The sequence below is a fragment of the Penaeus vannamei genome, chromosome 27 (assembly GCF_042767895.1).
Source record: "Penaeus vannamei isolate JL-2024 chromosome 27, ASM4276789v1, whole genome shotgun sequence".
In the NCBI taxonomy this organism is placed as follows: domain Eukaryota; kingdom Metazoa; phylum Arthropoda; class Malacostraca; order Decapoda; family Penaeidae; genus Penaeus; species Penaeus vannamei.
The window spans coordinates 8,089,511-8,102,010 of record NC_091575.1 but is presented as its reverse complement, the minus strand read 5'-3'; the positions used below and the strand labels follow the sequence as shown (position 1 = coordinate 8,102,010).

The 12,500-nt window shown below is 44.5% G+C and overlaps 1 protein-coding gene across 10 annotated transcripts in view; it reads left to right on the top strand.

The window, feature by feature from the left end:
• The window catches only part of LOC113821427 (ubiquitin-conjugating enzyme E2 E1), a 41,244-nt gene extending 31,048 nt beyond the window's left edge, over positions 1-10,196 (top strand). For all 10 annotated transcript variants that reach the window (XM_070140779.1, XM_070140777.1, XM_070140780.1 and 7 more), the window contains one exon: positions 6,112-10,196. In XM_070140779.1, the coding sequence (XP_069996880.1) occupies positions 6,112-6,209 (98 nt within the window). In that variant the 3' untranslated portion in view covers positions 6,210-10,196. The remainder of the gene's footprint in view (positions 1-6,111) is intronic.
• The last annotated feature ends 2,304 nt before the right edge of the window (positions 10,197-12,500 follow it).

Here is a 12,500-nt window from a genome sequence, read left to right as displayed (position 1 = left end):
GTACAGAGAGAGAGAGAGAGAGAGAGAGGGGCAGAGAGAGGGGTACAGAGAGAGAGTGCACAGAGAGAGAGAGAGAGAGAGAGGGGTACAGAGAGAGAGAGAGAGAGAGAGAGAGGGTACAGAGAGAGAGAGAGTAGAGAGAGAGAGAGGGTACAGAGAGAGAGAGGGGTACAGAGAGAGAGAGGGGTAGAGAGAGAGAGAGAGAGGTACAGAGAGAGAGAGGGGTACAGAGAGAGAGAGAGAGAGGGGTACAGAGAGAGAGAGAGGGGAGTACAGGAGAGAGAGAGAGGCACAGAGAGAGAGAGGGGGTACAGAGAGAGAGAGAGAGAGAGAGAGAGAGAGAGAGAGAGAGAGAGGTACAGAGAGAGAGAGGGGTACAGAGAGAGAGAGAGAGAGAGAGGGGTACAGAGAGAGAGAGAAAGAGAGCGAGAGTTGTCCAGTGAGAGAGAGAGAGAGAGAGGGGTACAGAGAGAGAGAGAGAGAGAGAGAGGTACAGAGAAGAGAGAGAGAGAGAGAGAGGGGTACAGAGAGAGAGAGAGAGAGATAGAGGGGTACAGAGAGAGATAGAGAGATAGAGAGAGAGAGAGAGAGGGGTACAGAGAGAGAGAGAGAGAGAGAGGGGTGCAGAGAGAGAGAGAGAGAGAGAGGGGTACAGAGAGAGAGAGAGAGAGAAGAGAGAGGGGTACAGAGAGAGAGAGAGAGAGATAGAGGGAGTGCAGAGAGAGATAGAGAGATAGAGAGATAGAGAGAGGGGTACGCAGAGAGAGAGAGAGAGAGATAGAGGGGTACAGAGAGAGATATAGAGAGATAGAGAGATAGAGAGAGGGTACAGAGAGAGAGAGAGAGAGAGAGATAGAGGGGTACAGAGAGAGATAGAGATAGAGAGATAGAGAGGGGTACAGAGAGATAGAAAGAAAATTTGAGAGATAGAGAGAAGGGTACAGAGAGAGAGAGAGAGAGGGGGTACAGAGAGAAGAGAGAGAGAGGGGTACAGAGAGAGAGAGAGAGAGGGGTACACAGAGAGAGAGAGAGAGAGAGAGGGGGTACACAGAGAGAGAGAGAGGGGTACACAGAGAGAGAGAGAGAGAGGGGTACACAGAGAGAGAGAGGGTACAGAGAGAGAGAGAGAGGGGTACAGAGAGAGAGAGAGAGAGGGGTACAGAGAGGCTTTGAGAGAGAGAGAGAGAGGGGTACAGAGAGAGAGAGAGAGAGGGAGGTACAGAGAGAGAGAGAGAGGGAGGTACAGAGAGAGAGAGAGAGGGAGGTACAGAGAGAGAGAGAGAGGGAGGTACAGAGAGAGAGAGAGAGGGAGGTACAGAGAGAGAGAGAGAGGGAGGTACAGAGAGAGAGAGAGAGAGAGGGGTACAGAGAGAGAGAGAGAGAGGAGTACAGAGAGAGAGAGGGGTACAGAGAGAGAGAGAGAGAGAGGGGTACAGAGAGAGAGAGAGAGAGAGGGAGGTACAGAGAGAGAGAGAGAGGGAGGTACGAGAGAGAGAGAGAGAGAGAGGGGTACAGAGAGAGAGAGAGAGGGAGGTACAGAGAGAGAGAGAGAGGGAGGTACAGAGAGAGAGAGAGAGGGAGGTACAGAGAGAGAGAGAGAGAGAGGGGTACAGAGAGAGGTACAGAGAGAGAGAGAGGTACAGAGAGAGAGGTACACAGAGAGAGAGAGAGAGGGGTACAGAGAGAGAGAGAGAGAGAGGGTACAGAGAGAGAGAGAGAGAGGGGTACAGAGAGAGAGAGAGAGAGAGAGGGGTACAGAGAGATAGAGAGAGAGAGAGAGAGGGGTACAGAGAGAGAGAGAGAGAGAGAGGGGTACAGAGAGAGAGAGAGAGAGAGGGGTACAGAGAGAGAGAGAGGGGTACAGAGAGAGAGAGAGAGAGTACAGAGAGAGAGAGAGAGGTACAGAGAGAGAGAGAGAGGAAAATTGAAGAGAGAGAGAGAGAGAGAGAGAGGGGTACAGAGAGAGAGAGAGAGAGGGGTACAGAGAGAGAGAGAGAGAAGAGAGAGAGAGAGAGAGAGAGAGAGGGGCATACAGAGAGAGAGAGAGAGGGGTACAGAGAGAGAGAGAGAGAGGGGTACAGAGAGAGAGAGAGAGAGGGACACAGAGAGAGAGAGAGAGGGTACAGAGAGAGAGAGGGGTACAGAGAGAGAGGAGAGAGAGAGGGGTACAGAGAGAGAGAGAGAGAGAGGGCTGCAGAGAGAGAGAGAGAGAGAGGGGTACAGCAGAGAGAGAGAGAGAGAGAGGGGTACAGAGAGAGAGAGAGAGAGAGAGAGAGAGAGGGGTACAGAGAGAGAGAGAGAGAGAGGGGTACAGAGAGAGATAGAGAGAGAGAGGGGGTACAGAGAGAGAGAGAGAGAGAGAGAGGGGTACAGAGGGGGTTTTAGAGAGAGAGAGGGGTACAGAGAGAGGGGTACAGAGAGAGAGGGGTACAGAGAGAGAGAGAGAGAGGGGTACAGAGAGAGAAGAGAGAGGGAAGGGTACAGGAGAGAGAGAGAGAGAGAGAGGGGTACAGGAGGGAGAGAGAGAGAGGTACAGAGAGAGAGGGGTACAGAGAGAGAGAGAGAGAGAGAGAGGGGTACAGAGAGAGAGAGAGAGAGGGGTACAGAGAGAGAGAGAGAGAGAGAGAGAGAGAGGGGTACAGGGGGCTGAGAGAGAGAGAGAGAGAGAGGGGTACAGAGAGAGAGAGAGAGAGAGGGGTACAGTAGAGAGAGAGAGAGATAAGGGGTACAGAGAGAGATAGAGATAGAGAGAGAGAGAGGGGTACAGAGAGAGAGAGAGGGGTACAGAGAGAGAGAGAGAGAGAGAGAGGGGTACAGAGAGAGAGAGAGAGAGAGGAGGGGTACAGAGAGAGAGAGAGAGAGATAGAGGGGTACAGAGAGAGATAGAGAGAGATAGAGATAGAGAGGTACAGAGAGAGAGAGAGAGATAAGAGGAGTACAGAGAGGAGATAGAGAGATAGAGAGATAGAGAGAGGGGTACAGAGAGAGAGAGAGAGAGAGAGATAGGGGTACAGAGAGATAGAGATAGAGATAGAGAGGTACAAGAGAGATAAGAGAGAGAGGTACAGAGAGATAGAGAGAGAGGGTACAGAGAGAAGAGAGAAGAGGGGTAGCAGAGAGAGAGAGAGAGAGGGGTACAGAGAGAGAAGAGAGAGAGAAGGGTACACAGAGAGAGAGAGAGAGAGAGGGGTACAGAGAGAGAGAGAGAGAGAGGGGTACAGAGAGAGAGAGAGAGGGGTACACAGAGAGAGAGAGAGGGGTACAGAGAGAGAGAGAGAGAGAGAGGTACAGAGAGAGAGAGAGAGAGGGGTACAGAGAGGGAGAGAGAGAGAGAGGGTACAGAGAGAGAGAGAGAGAGAGAGGTACAGAGAGAGAGAGAGAGAGAGAGTGACAGAGAGAGAGAGAGAGAGAGGGGTACAGAGAGAGAGAGAGAGAGGGGTACAGAGAGAGAGAGAGGAGAGAGGGGTACAGAGAGAGAGAGAAATTTTCAGAGGAAGAGAGGAAGGGTGCAGAGAGGGAAGAAGGTGCAGAGGAAAGTCTGGGGAGAGAGAGGGAGTACAGGAGAGGGATTTAGAGAGAGAGGTACAGAGAGAGAGAGAGAGGGGTACAGGAGGGAGGAGGTACAGAGAGAAAGAGGGGTACAGGAGAGAGGGTACAGAGAGAGAGAGATTTTAGAGGAGATTACAGAGGGAACACAGAGAGGTGCAGAGAGAGGAGTCACAGAGAGAGAGAGGTGCAGAGGGAGGGAGAGGAAGGTGCAGAGAGAGAGAGAGAGGGGTACAGAGAGAGAGAGAGAGAGAGGGTTGAGAGGAGAGGGTACAGAGAGAGGGAGGGTGGGAGAGAGAGAGGTGGAGAGAGAGAGAGGGAGCCTGGGGAGAGGGTCTCAGAGAGAGGGAGGGGTACAGGAGAGAGAGAGAGGGGTACAGAGAGAGGGAGATTCTGAGAGAGAGAGAGAGGGGTGAGAGAGAGAGAGAGAGAGGAATTTTAGAGAGAGATGAGAGAGGGTACAGAGAGAGGGAGGGGTGCAGAGAGAGAGAGAGAGAGAGATTTTGGAGGAAGAGAGAGAGAGAGAGAGAGGGGTGCTGGAGAGAGAGAGAGAGAGAGAGGGGTACAGAGAGAGAGAGAGAGAGAGAGAGGGGTACAGAGAGAGAGAGAGAGAGAAAGAGAGAGGGGTACAGAGAGAGAGAGAGAGAGAGAGAGAGAGAGGAATTGCAGAGAGAGAGAGAGAGGAGAGAGAGAGAGAGAGGGGTACAGAGAGAGAGAGAGAGAGAGAGGGGTACAGAGAGAGAGAGAGAGAGAGGGGGGGTACAGAGAGACTCAGAGAGAAGAGGGGGTACAGAGAGAGAGAGAGAGAGAGAGGGGTACAGAGAGAGAGAGAGAGAGAGGGGGTACAGAGAGAGAGAGAGAGAGAGAGGGGTACAGAGAGAGAGAGAGAGAGAGAGAGGGGTACAGAGAGAGAGAGAGAGAGAGAGAGGGGTACAGAGAGAGAGAGAGAGAGAGAGAGGGGTGCAGAGAGAGAGAGAGAGAGAGAGAGAGAGAGAGAGAGGTACAGAGAGAGAGAGAGAGAGAGAGGTACAGAGAGAAAGGTACAGAGAGAGGGGTACAGAGAGAGAGAGAGAGGGTACAGAGAGAGAGAGAGAGAGAGAGGGGGTACAGAGAGAGAGAGAGAGAGAGGGGTACAGAGAGAGAGAGAGAGAGAGGTACATGAGAGAGAGAGAGAGGGGTACAGAGAGAGAGAGAGAGAGATAGGTACAGAGAGAGAGAAGAGGGGTACAGAGAGAGGGTACAGAGAGAGAGAGGTACAGAGAGAGAGAGAGAGAGAGGGGTACAGAGAGAGAGAGAGAGAGAGGGTACCCAGAGAGAGAGAGAGAGAGAGGGGTACAGAGAGAGAGAGAGGGTACAGAGAGAGAGAGAGAGGGGGTACAGAGAGAGAAAGAGAAAGGAAGAGGGGTACAGAGAGAGAGAGAGAGAGAGGGAGTAAACAGAGAGAGAGAGAGAGAGAGAGAGAGGGGTACAGAGAGAGGGAGAGAGAGAGAGAGAGGGGTACAGAGAGAGGGAGAGAGAGAGAGAGAGGGGTACAGAGAGAGAGAGAGAGAGAGAGAGAAAGAGAGAGGGGTAGACAGAGAGAGAGAGAGAGAGAGGGGTACAGAGAGAGAGAGAGAGAGAGGGGTACAGAGAGATAGAGGGATGGATAGATAGACGTACAGATAGACGGACAGATAGACGTACAGATAGACGTACAGATAGACGTACAGATAGACGTACAGATAGACGTACAGATAGACGTACAGATAGACGTACAGATAGACGTACAGATAGACGGACAGATAGACGGACAGATAGACGGACAGATAGACGGACAGATAGACGGACAGATAGACGGACAGATAGAGAAAATATGAATGAATCTCAAAAATTCAGGGAAAGGGAAAATTAGGTGAGGTTACCTAATAATGAGCTCCATGGTGGCTGACCACTTGTCGAGTCATATATTAGCCAAAAAAAAAAATCACTAAAGAAAACTACAGTGGACATTGTAGCAGTGGGTGTACTTTTGTTCATTATTAGTAATATCAAATCGTATTCATCATATATTCATATAAGATTTATATTGCGGATGTCTTGTTTAAGTGCTATTACTGATTATGATCAATATTATCAAACATGAAATTAGAAACGTGCAATTGCTAATAAGAGAGTATCCATAATTTTTAGTGATTTGTCTTGAATATCTTTTTTTTATTTGTTATTTTTTATTTAAAATTTTTCTTTGTCAGTTTGTAAGATATCTCCCAGTCTAGGAGAAGTCCTATGAGTCAAGGGAGCATCCTAGCCCATGCAGGCACGAGAGTCTGTAGTGGACAGTTGCTTTTTTAAGATAAGAATGTGATGTAATATCTTCATAGTGCAATAGATGTATTTAATGTGTTTTAATTATATCTGTATCAGAAGTGCATAGGTTTCTGATGAAGGTATAAGTGAAATGTGTCAAATACATCTCTTTTGCTGTGAAGACAGTCATTCTCATTCATACATTTTTCTACATGTGTTACAGTGAATGCTGTTTTGTAGGTGTGTCATTTACTCAGTGTGCTTCTTCTTCTGTTGCAGCTGATCCCCTCGTAGGAAGCATTGCCACACAGTACCTCCAAAACAGGGAAGAACATGATAGAATTGCACGGCTCTGGACCAAGCGTTATGCTACGTGATCACTTCCCGGTAGCTGTGAACAGGGTATTAGGCATCTCTTTCACCATGCCAATTTGGGTTTAATCATTTTATATAAGTAATTTCCACTCGGCCCCTTGATTTCTAGAGTATTTCAGCTTCTGAAGAAAAAAAAAAGATATAAAAAATAATAAAATAAAACAAGTTAAAAAAATTTAACAAAAAAAATAAGATATAAAAAATGAAAAAGAACATGGAAAGAAAAGACAAAAGGATAACGATACTGGTGTAATTGCATAGAAATGGAAATGACAAGTATTTTTATAGAAATATATAATTATCATTCATGCTCATGAAGAATTTGTAAATGAAAATGAACTCCCAATTGTTAAGAATCTAGATGATTTGTTTTGGCCTCATATTGTCCTAAATGTGAATATCTAGTGTTCCTCCTCCAGTGATAATTAATTGATTATCATTATCATGACTTAAAAGATTGAGCTTTTTAGAGCTTTTTTGTTTTTTATAGATATTGAAAAATGTGATGGCTGTTATAGGATAGTCAAATTCAAGTTATTTATTAATTTCCTGTCTAACATGAAAATATGAAAAAAAACTGCTTTTGTACAGTTGGCCTAATTGATCACAATACAGTTGGTGTAAATGAAAATCTAATATATTTGATTTTACCCTTCATTATCCTCCATGGATAACCCTCATAGACTCGCAGCAGCATACAGCGAAAATGCATGCTGTTGACTGATTGCACAGATCAGCATTTCATTAAAATCACAGGTGAAGGTCATCAGTCAAATTTCATTAGTCGATTTTTTTTTCTTTTTATGTGGATGAAGGGAGGAAAATGCTTAATAGATTTTTTTTTTGTGGTTGTAAGTGGAGAAGCAGAATAGATTGTAGTCTTTATTATTGATACTTAGAGAGTAGTCCTTTTCATGTGTAGTTTGGTAGCTTGTAAAAAGAAATTATTTAACGTTTGAGGAAGTGCAGTTGTGATTATGGTTAAGAATTTATATACATTTTTTTTTTCTGTTTGTACCGGTGAGATGTTTACTCGACCAATGTGGTTTGCTTTGTTTTTTCTTTTGTCATTGTGGAAGAAATTGAACTTTGTTTGCTCTTGTTTTAATTTTTTTCTTTACAGACTGCAAAGAGTAAAACCATGATATAAGAAACTGAATGCTTGGTAAATCAAGGCATGAGTGTTATTATGTTTTTTTCCCAATAGGTAAACCTATTTATCATATACTGAGAATTTAGCCTGAGGTAGTAAGCTTTTTTGAAATAGTTATTTTAGGCATGATGGAAGGGATTGTGATCATACTTCATTACCTCATTTTCCATGCTGTGTAAAGCACATTATTCTTTGGTTTCCAGTGTCATAAAGATGCTGATTACTGAATAATTTCGGTTTTATCATGTTTTCCGTTCTTTATTTTTCATGACAGTATTTTCGAGAATTTATCATCAGTATAATTTGGCACAAATTACATTAGTGACAGTGCACCTTTTCCATCTGAACTTTCCATAAACTTGCCTGTCATAGATAGCTTACAGTCTGTCTATAGTAACAGTGCTACTACTAGTCTTCATGCAATCTTATCTACTCAGTGTAGCAGTCTTGTGAACAAGCAAGTGCTGTTTGTACCATGGTATTGTGAATGGTCAAGTGCTGTTTGTACCATGTCTTTTGAACAAATTCCTTTTGTTTATACCATGGTTGTGCAGAAAAGCAAGTACTGTATGTACCATGGTTTTGTGATGAACAAGTGCTGTTTGTACTATGGTATTTTGAAGAAGCTAATTTCCCATATTACTAAGATTATGTGAACTAGCAAGCACTGTGATTCAGTCTTGCAAGTGAGCTAGTGTTGTGTTTATAGCACAATTAATCTAGCAAGAGTGTTAGTGCTGCAGCCTTGTCAACCCAGTGTGGTTTGTACTACAGTCTCGCATGTAAGCAAGAACTGTCTATGTACCTAGAATGTTGTGAGGTGGGGAAAATATTCTCAAGGGCCTTTTGCCAGCATATACAATAGTCATTGTGTGACGTTTTCCAATATCACTGTAAGGGTTATTATTGTATACTAATTTAGATCAGTTGCATTGTTGTTAAATTGTGCCACTTTGATTCATCATGCGATAGTTGTCATATATCATTTTTCATAAAGGAGGCATTTACTGTATCCTTGTTTGCAATGTATATTTTTGGTTCAATTGATTACACAGGAAACTGAATTTGTCCATTTGGAGCATCACTAGGCACAGATAAATGATGCCTAACAACATTGTTCAGTCATTATTTCCATCTCTTATTTTATTTCCATATGGATTTATCCTTTTATATTTGGCCTCCTCACATAATATCATTAATTTTTCTTGGGCTGTGAGTTAGCAATGTCGAGAATTAATGAGATGGAGAGATTCACGATTTCTTCCCATTTTCTCTAGATTTTAAGTTGCTCAGTGATGTAACCTGGCCAAATGAGTTCAAGCTTTTACTGTTGCTTTGTCGACTGGAGAACTTGCTTATCATTCTCTCGTTTGTCATGCAACAATACCTCATTATTTTGCCATTATATGTGTTCTGTGTAGACTTGTAGTATACACTTCCTATAGTACTGAATAAAAGGCACAAGGATTGATAGTGTTCCATAAGCATTCTGATGTTGAAGTGGAATGCTCTCCAAGTGAACTCTCAAGAAAATAATAATGATAATAAATAGTGATTGTCATGCTCCCATTCAGGGTTGGTTGAGTGACTCCTAATGGGGAGCTGCATTATGCAGGGAGAAATGGACTCACTGACTCCAGTGACTATGTAGACAGGACGGTGCTCCAGCTGTGTCTTAAATAAGAAGCAGGAGTTTAATCAAGAGAGAAGTGTGGGAGGAACAAGACCCTCGTCTTCGTGTTGTGCTTATTAGGTGATTGGCATGTCTATCAGGTGAATTATTTGTCATGGCTTGACTAAATCCTGTGGATGTCAACTATGTACAAAATAGTCATAGCAACACAACAAAATGTTGTCTGTTGCAAAGATTATGCTTCAGCCAGAATGGTGTTGTGTTCTATGAATGACAAGATATTAAAGACCATACCAAATACTTTTTGTTTTCTCTAGAACATTTCCTTGTACTGAATGATTTAAACTGCAGACATGTATCATTTGCATGGTCTTTTTGAGAAAAGAAGGTTGTTGAACATGAAGAAAAGTGAAGAAAGCTTCCTGTACTCCCATATCTACTCTCGATGGTTTTATTTGTATTTTGAACAGACCAATACACGAGTGTGTGAACTGTTGTCCTAAACAGTGTATGGTGTTCCTATGATAATGATTACAGATAAAAGCCCTTTAAAAGTAGTATCTTGTATATTGATTTCATGATTTTTATTGTCTTAACCTTCAAAATTTGTGTAAATGAATTATTTTTGTAATATTTTCTAGAATATGATCTGAGTTCATTTGGGCGATTGTAGTATTACTTTTTCGTATTAGTTGAGTAATCTTACATGCATGTAAATTGATTCAAGCCCTCATGAAGTTGTGATAGCTATTAAGAATGCCAGCCAAAGTTTCGGAGTGGTTGGAGAGGTTTTGGAGATGAGAAGAACAAGCGATGGACACAAAAAAGGCAGGAATTTCCCTGAGATTGGGTAGTTCGTAGTCATAAAAAAAGACTGGGTGGGAATGGACACTAAGACCCAATGCCACCATAGTGCATAGTGCTGATCTTGTACCCTTTTTGCATAACAGGCAACCCAAAACTAATTAAATAATTTCAGGGAACATGGCCTACTTACTTCCATCGAATAACAGACAGTGAAACACTAGCAGCTTTGAGGTAGGCCTTAGCCCAGCATCCAGGAAAAGGCAATAGATGCTTGAATATCAATGTAATCCCAATATGTAACAGCCATTTAAAACCCAGTTTATATTACTGTCATAACAGGAAAACAGTATATGTGTATTGGTCTTCTCTTGGTTCCAAATAAAACATATGATATTAGTACGGTTCTTTCATGTACCTGAATTTTTTGTATAAGGTAGATGGAGACCACACTTCACCCTAAAGCAGTGTGTAGCATGTTGATACCTTTACTAATATGATGCTGGTACTTCAGACAGTTATATTCTAATGATACATATCATGCACTTGGTACAAAGCGATATTAAAAATTTACAAAATATGCAAGCGTATGGTGTTATATAATAGCATGGAGCAATAGAAACAAGTATGAAGGAACTAACTGGGATAAATTAATTTCATTTTGTGTATTTTACTTGATTCAAAGCGACTAATATGCTGTGTGACAATAACACAATTCACTTGAATATGGACACAATATTTTGTCTTCTACAAATATAATGTTCGGCATTCAATTACTGGTACCAAATTGACAGAAAACTCCTTAATACATGATTGGGATATTCAAAGTTGAAAAGTTGAAAAATAAGGTTAAAGTTCAACAGACACCCCTTGAATAATATAAATCTAAGTGAATTTCATCAAATTATAAACCCCTTTCCAAGTCTTCTGGATACATTCGCACATAGTCTGTTATTACTAGGAGCTATTAGGATTGGATATGCTAGAAAAATATTATTTTTGTACATATCAGAGACCCGAGTTATGGAAAATTAGACTATGATTAGTCATAATAAAGTAACGATATGACCATTATCTGAAGGTTATCGAATTTCGTATTTTGAGAAGTTGGAACTTTCAAGTTATGATCATATTCTCAAAATATCAAATTTTTATTATAGAGTCCTTTGTCGGTCTCTCCCTCTTATCCCACCCCCTCTCCCTATCCTTCCCTTTCTCTCTATCTCCATCTCCCTCGCCTGCTCCCTTCTCCCCCTCTTTCTCTCCCCCTCTCCCCCCTCTTTTTGTTCTCCCTCTCTCTCTCTCTCTCTCTCTCTCTCTCTCTCTCTCTCTCTCTCTCTCTCTCTATCTCTCTCTCTCTCTCTCTCTCTCTCTCTCTCTCTCTCTCTACCCCCTCTCCCCCTCTTTTGCTCTCTCTCCTCTCTCTCTCTCTCTCTCTCTCTCAATCTCTCCTCACTCTCTTTCTCTCCTCTCGTCTCTCGTCTCTTTCTCTCTTTCTCTCTCTCTCTCTCCTCCCCCTCTCCCCCCTCTTTTTGTCTCTCTCTCTCTCTCTCTCTCTCTCATCTCTCTTCTCTCTCTCTCTCTCTCTCTCTCTCTCTCTCTCTCTCTCTCTCTCTCTCTCTCTCTCTCTCTCTCTCTCTCTGTGTCTCTCTGTCTCTCTCTCTCTCACCCTCCTCCTCCCTCCCTCCCTCCCACCCTCCCACCCTCCCACCCTCCCACCCTCCTCCCTCCCTCCCTCCCTCCCCCCTCCCTCCCTCTCTTCCCTCTCTTCCTCTCCTTCTCTCTCCCTCTCTCTATCACCCTCTCTCCTTCCCTCTCTCCCTCTCTCCCTCTCTCCCCCTCTCCCCCTCTCCCCCTCTCCCACTCCCCCTCTCCCCTCTCCCCCTCCTCCCCCTCTCCCCCTCTCCCCCTCTCTCTCCCCTCTCCCCCTCTCCCCCTCCTCTCCACTCTCCCCCTCTCCCCTCTCCCCTCTCCCCCCTCTCCCCCTCCCTCCCCCTCTCCCCCTCTCCCCCTCTCCCCCTCTCTGTTCTGTCTGTCTGTCTGTCTGTCTGTCTGTCTGTCTGTCTGTCTGTCTGTCTGTCTGTCTGTCTGTCTGTCTGTCTGTCTGTCTGTCTGTCTGTCTGTCTGTCTCTCTCTCTCTCTCTCTCTTTCACTCTCTCTCTCTTTCACTCTCTCTTTCACTCTCTCTCTCTTTCACTCTCTCTCTCTTTCACTCTCTCTCTCTTTCACTCTCTCCTCTCCTCATCCCTCTATATCCATCTCCATCTCTCTTACCCCCCTCCCCCTCTCCCCCCTCTTTTTGTTCTCTCTCTCTCTCTCTCTCTCTCTCTCTCTCTCTCTCTCTCTCTCTCTCTCTCTCTCTCTCTCTCTCTCTCTCTCTCTCTCTCTCTCTCTCTCTCCCTCCCTCTCTCTCTCTCTCTCTCCCACTCTCTGTCTCTCTCCTCTTCCTCTTCCTCTCCTTCTCCCACTTCTCTTTCTGCCCCCCCCCCCCCCCGACTCAATCACTCAGTCTCTCTCTCTCTCTCTCTCTCTCTCTCTCTCTCTCTCTCTCTCTCTCTCTCTCTCTCTCTCTCTCTCTCTCTCTCTCTCTCTCTCTCTCTCGCTCGCTCGCTCTACCTCCCTCCCTCCCTCCCTCCCTCTCTTCCTCCCTCTCTTCCTCTCTCTTCCCTGTCTCTCTCTCTCTCTCTTTCTCTCTGCCTCTCT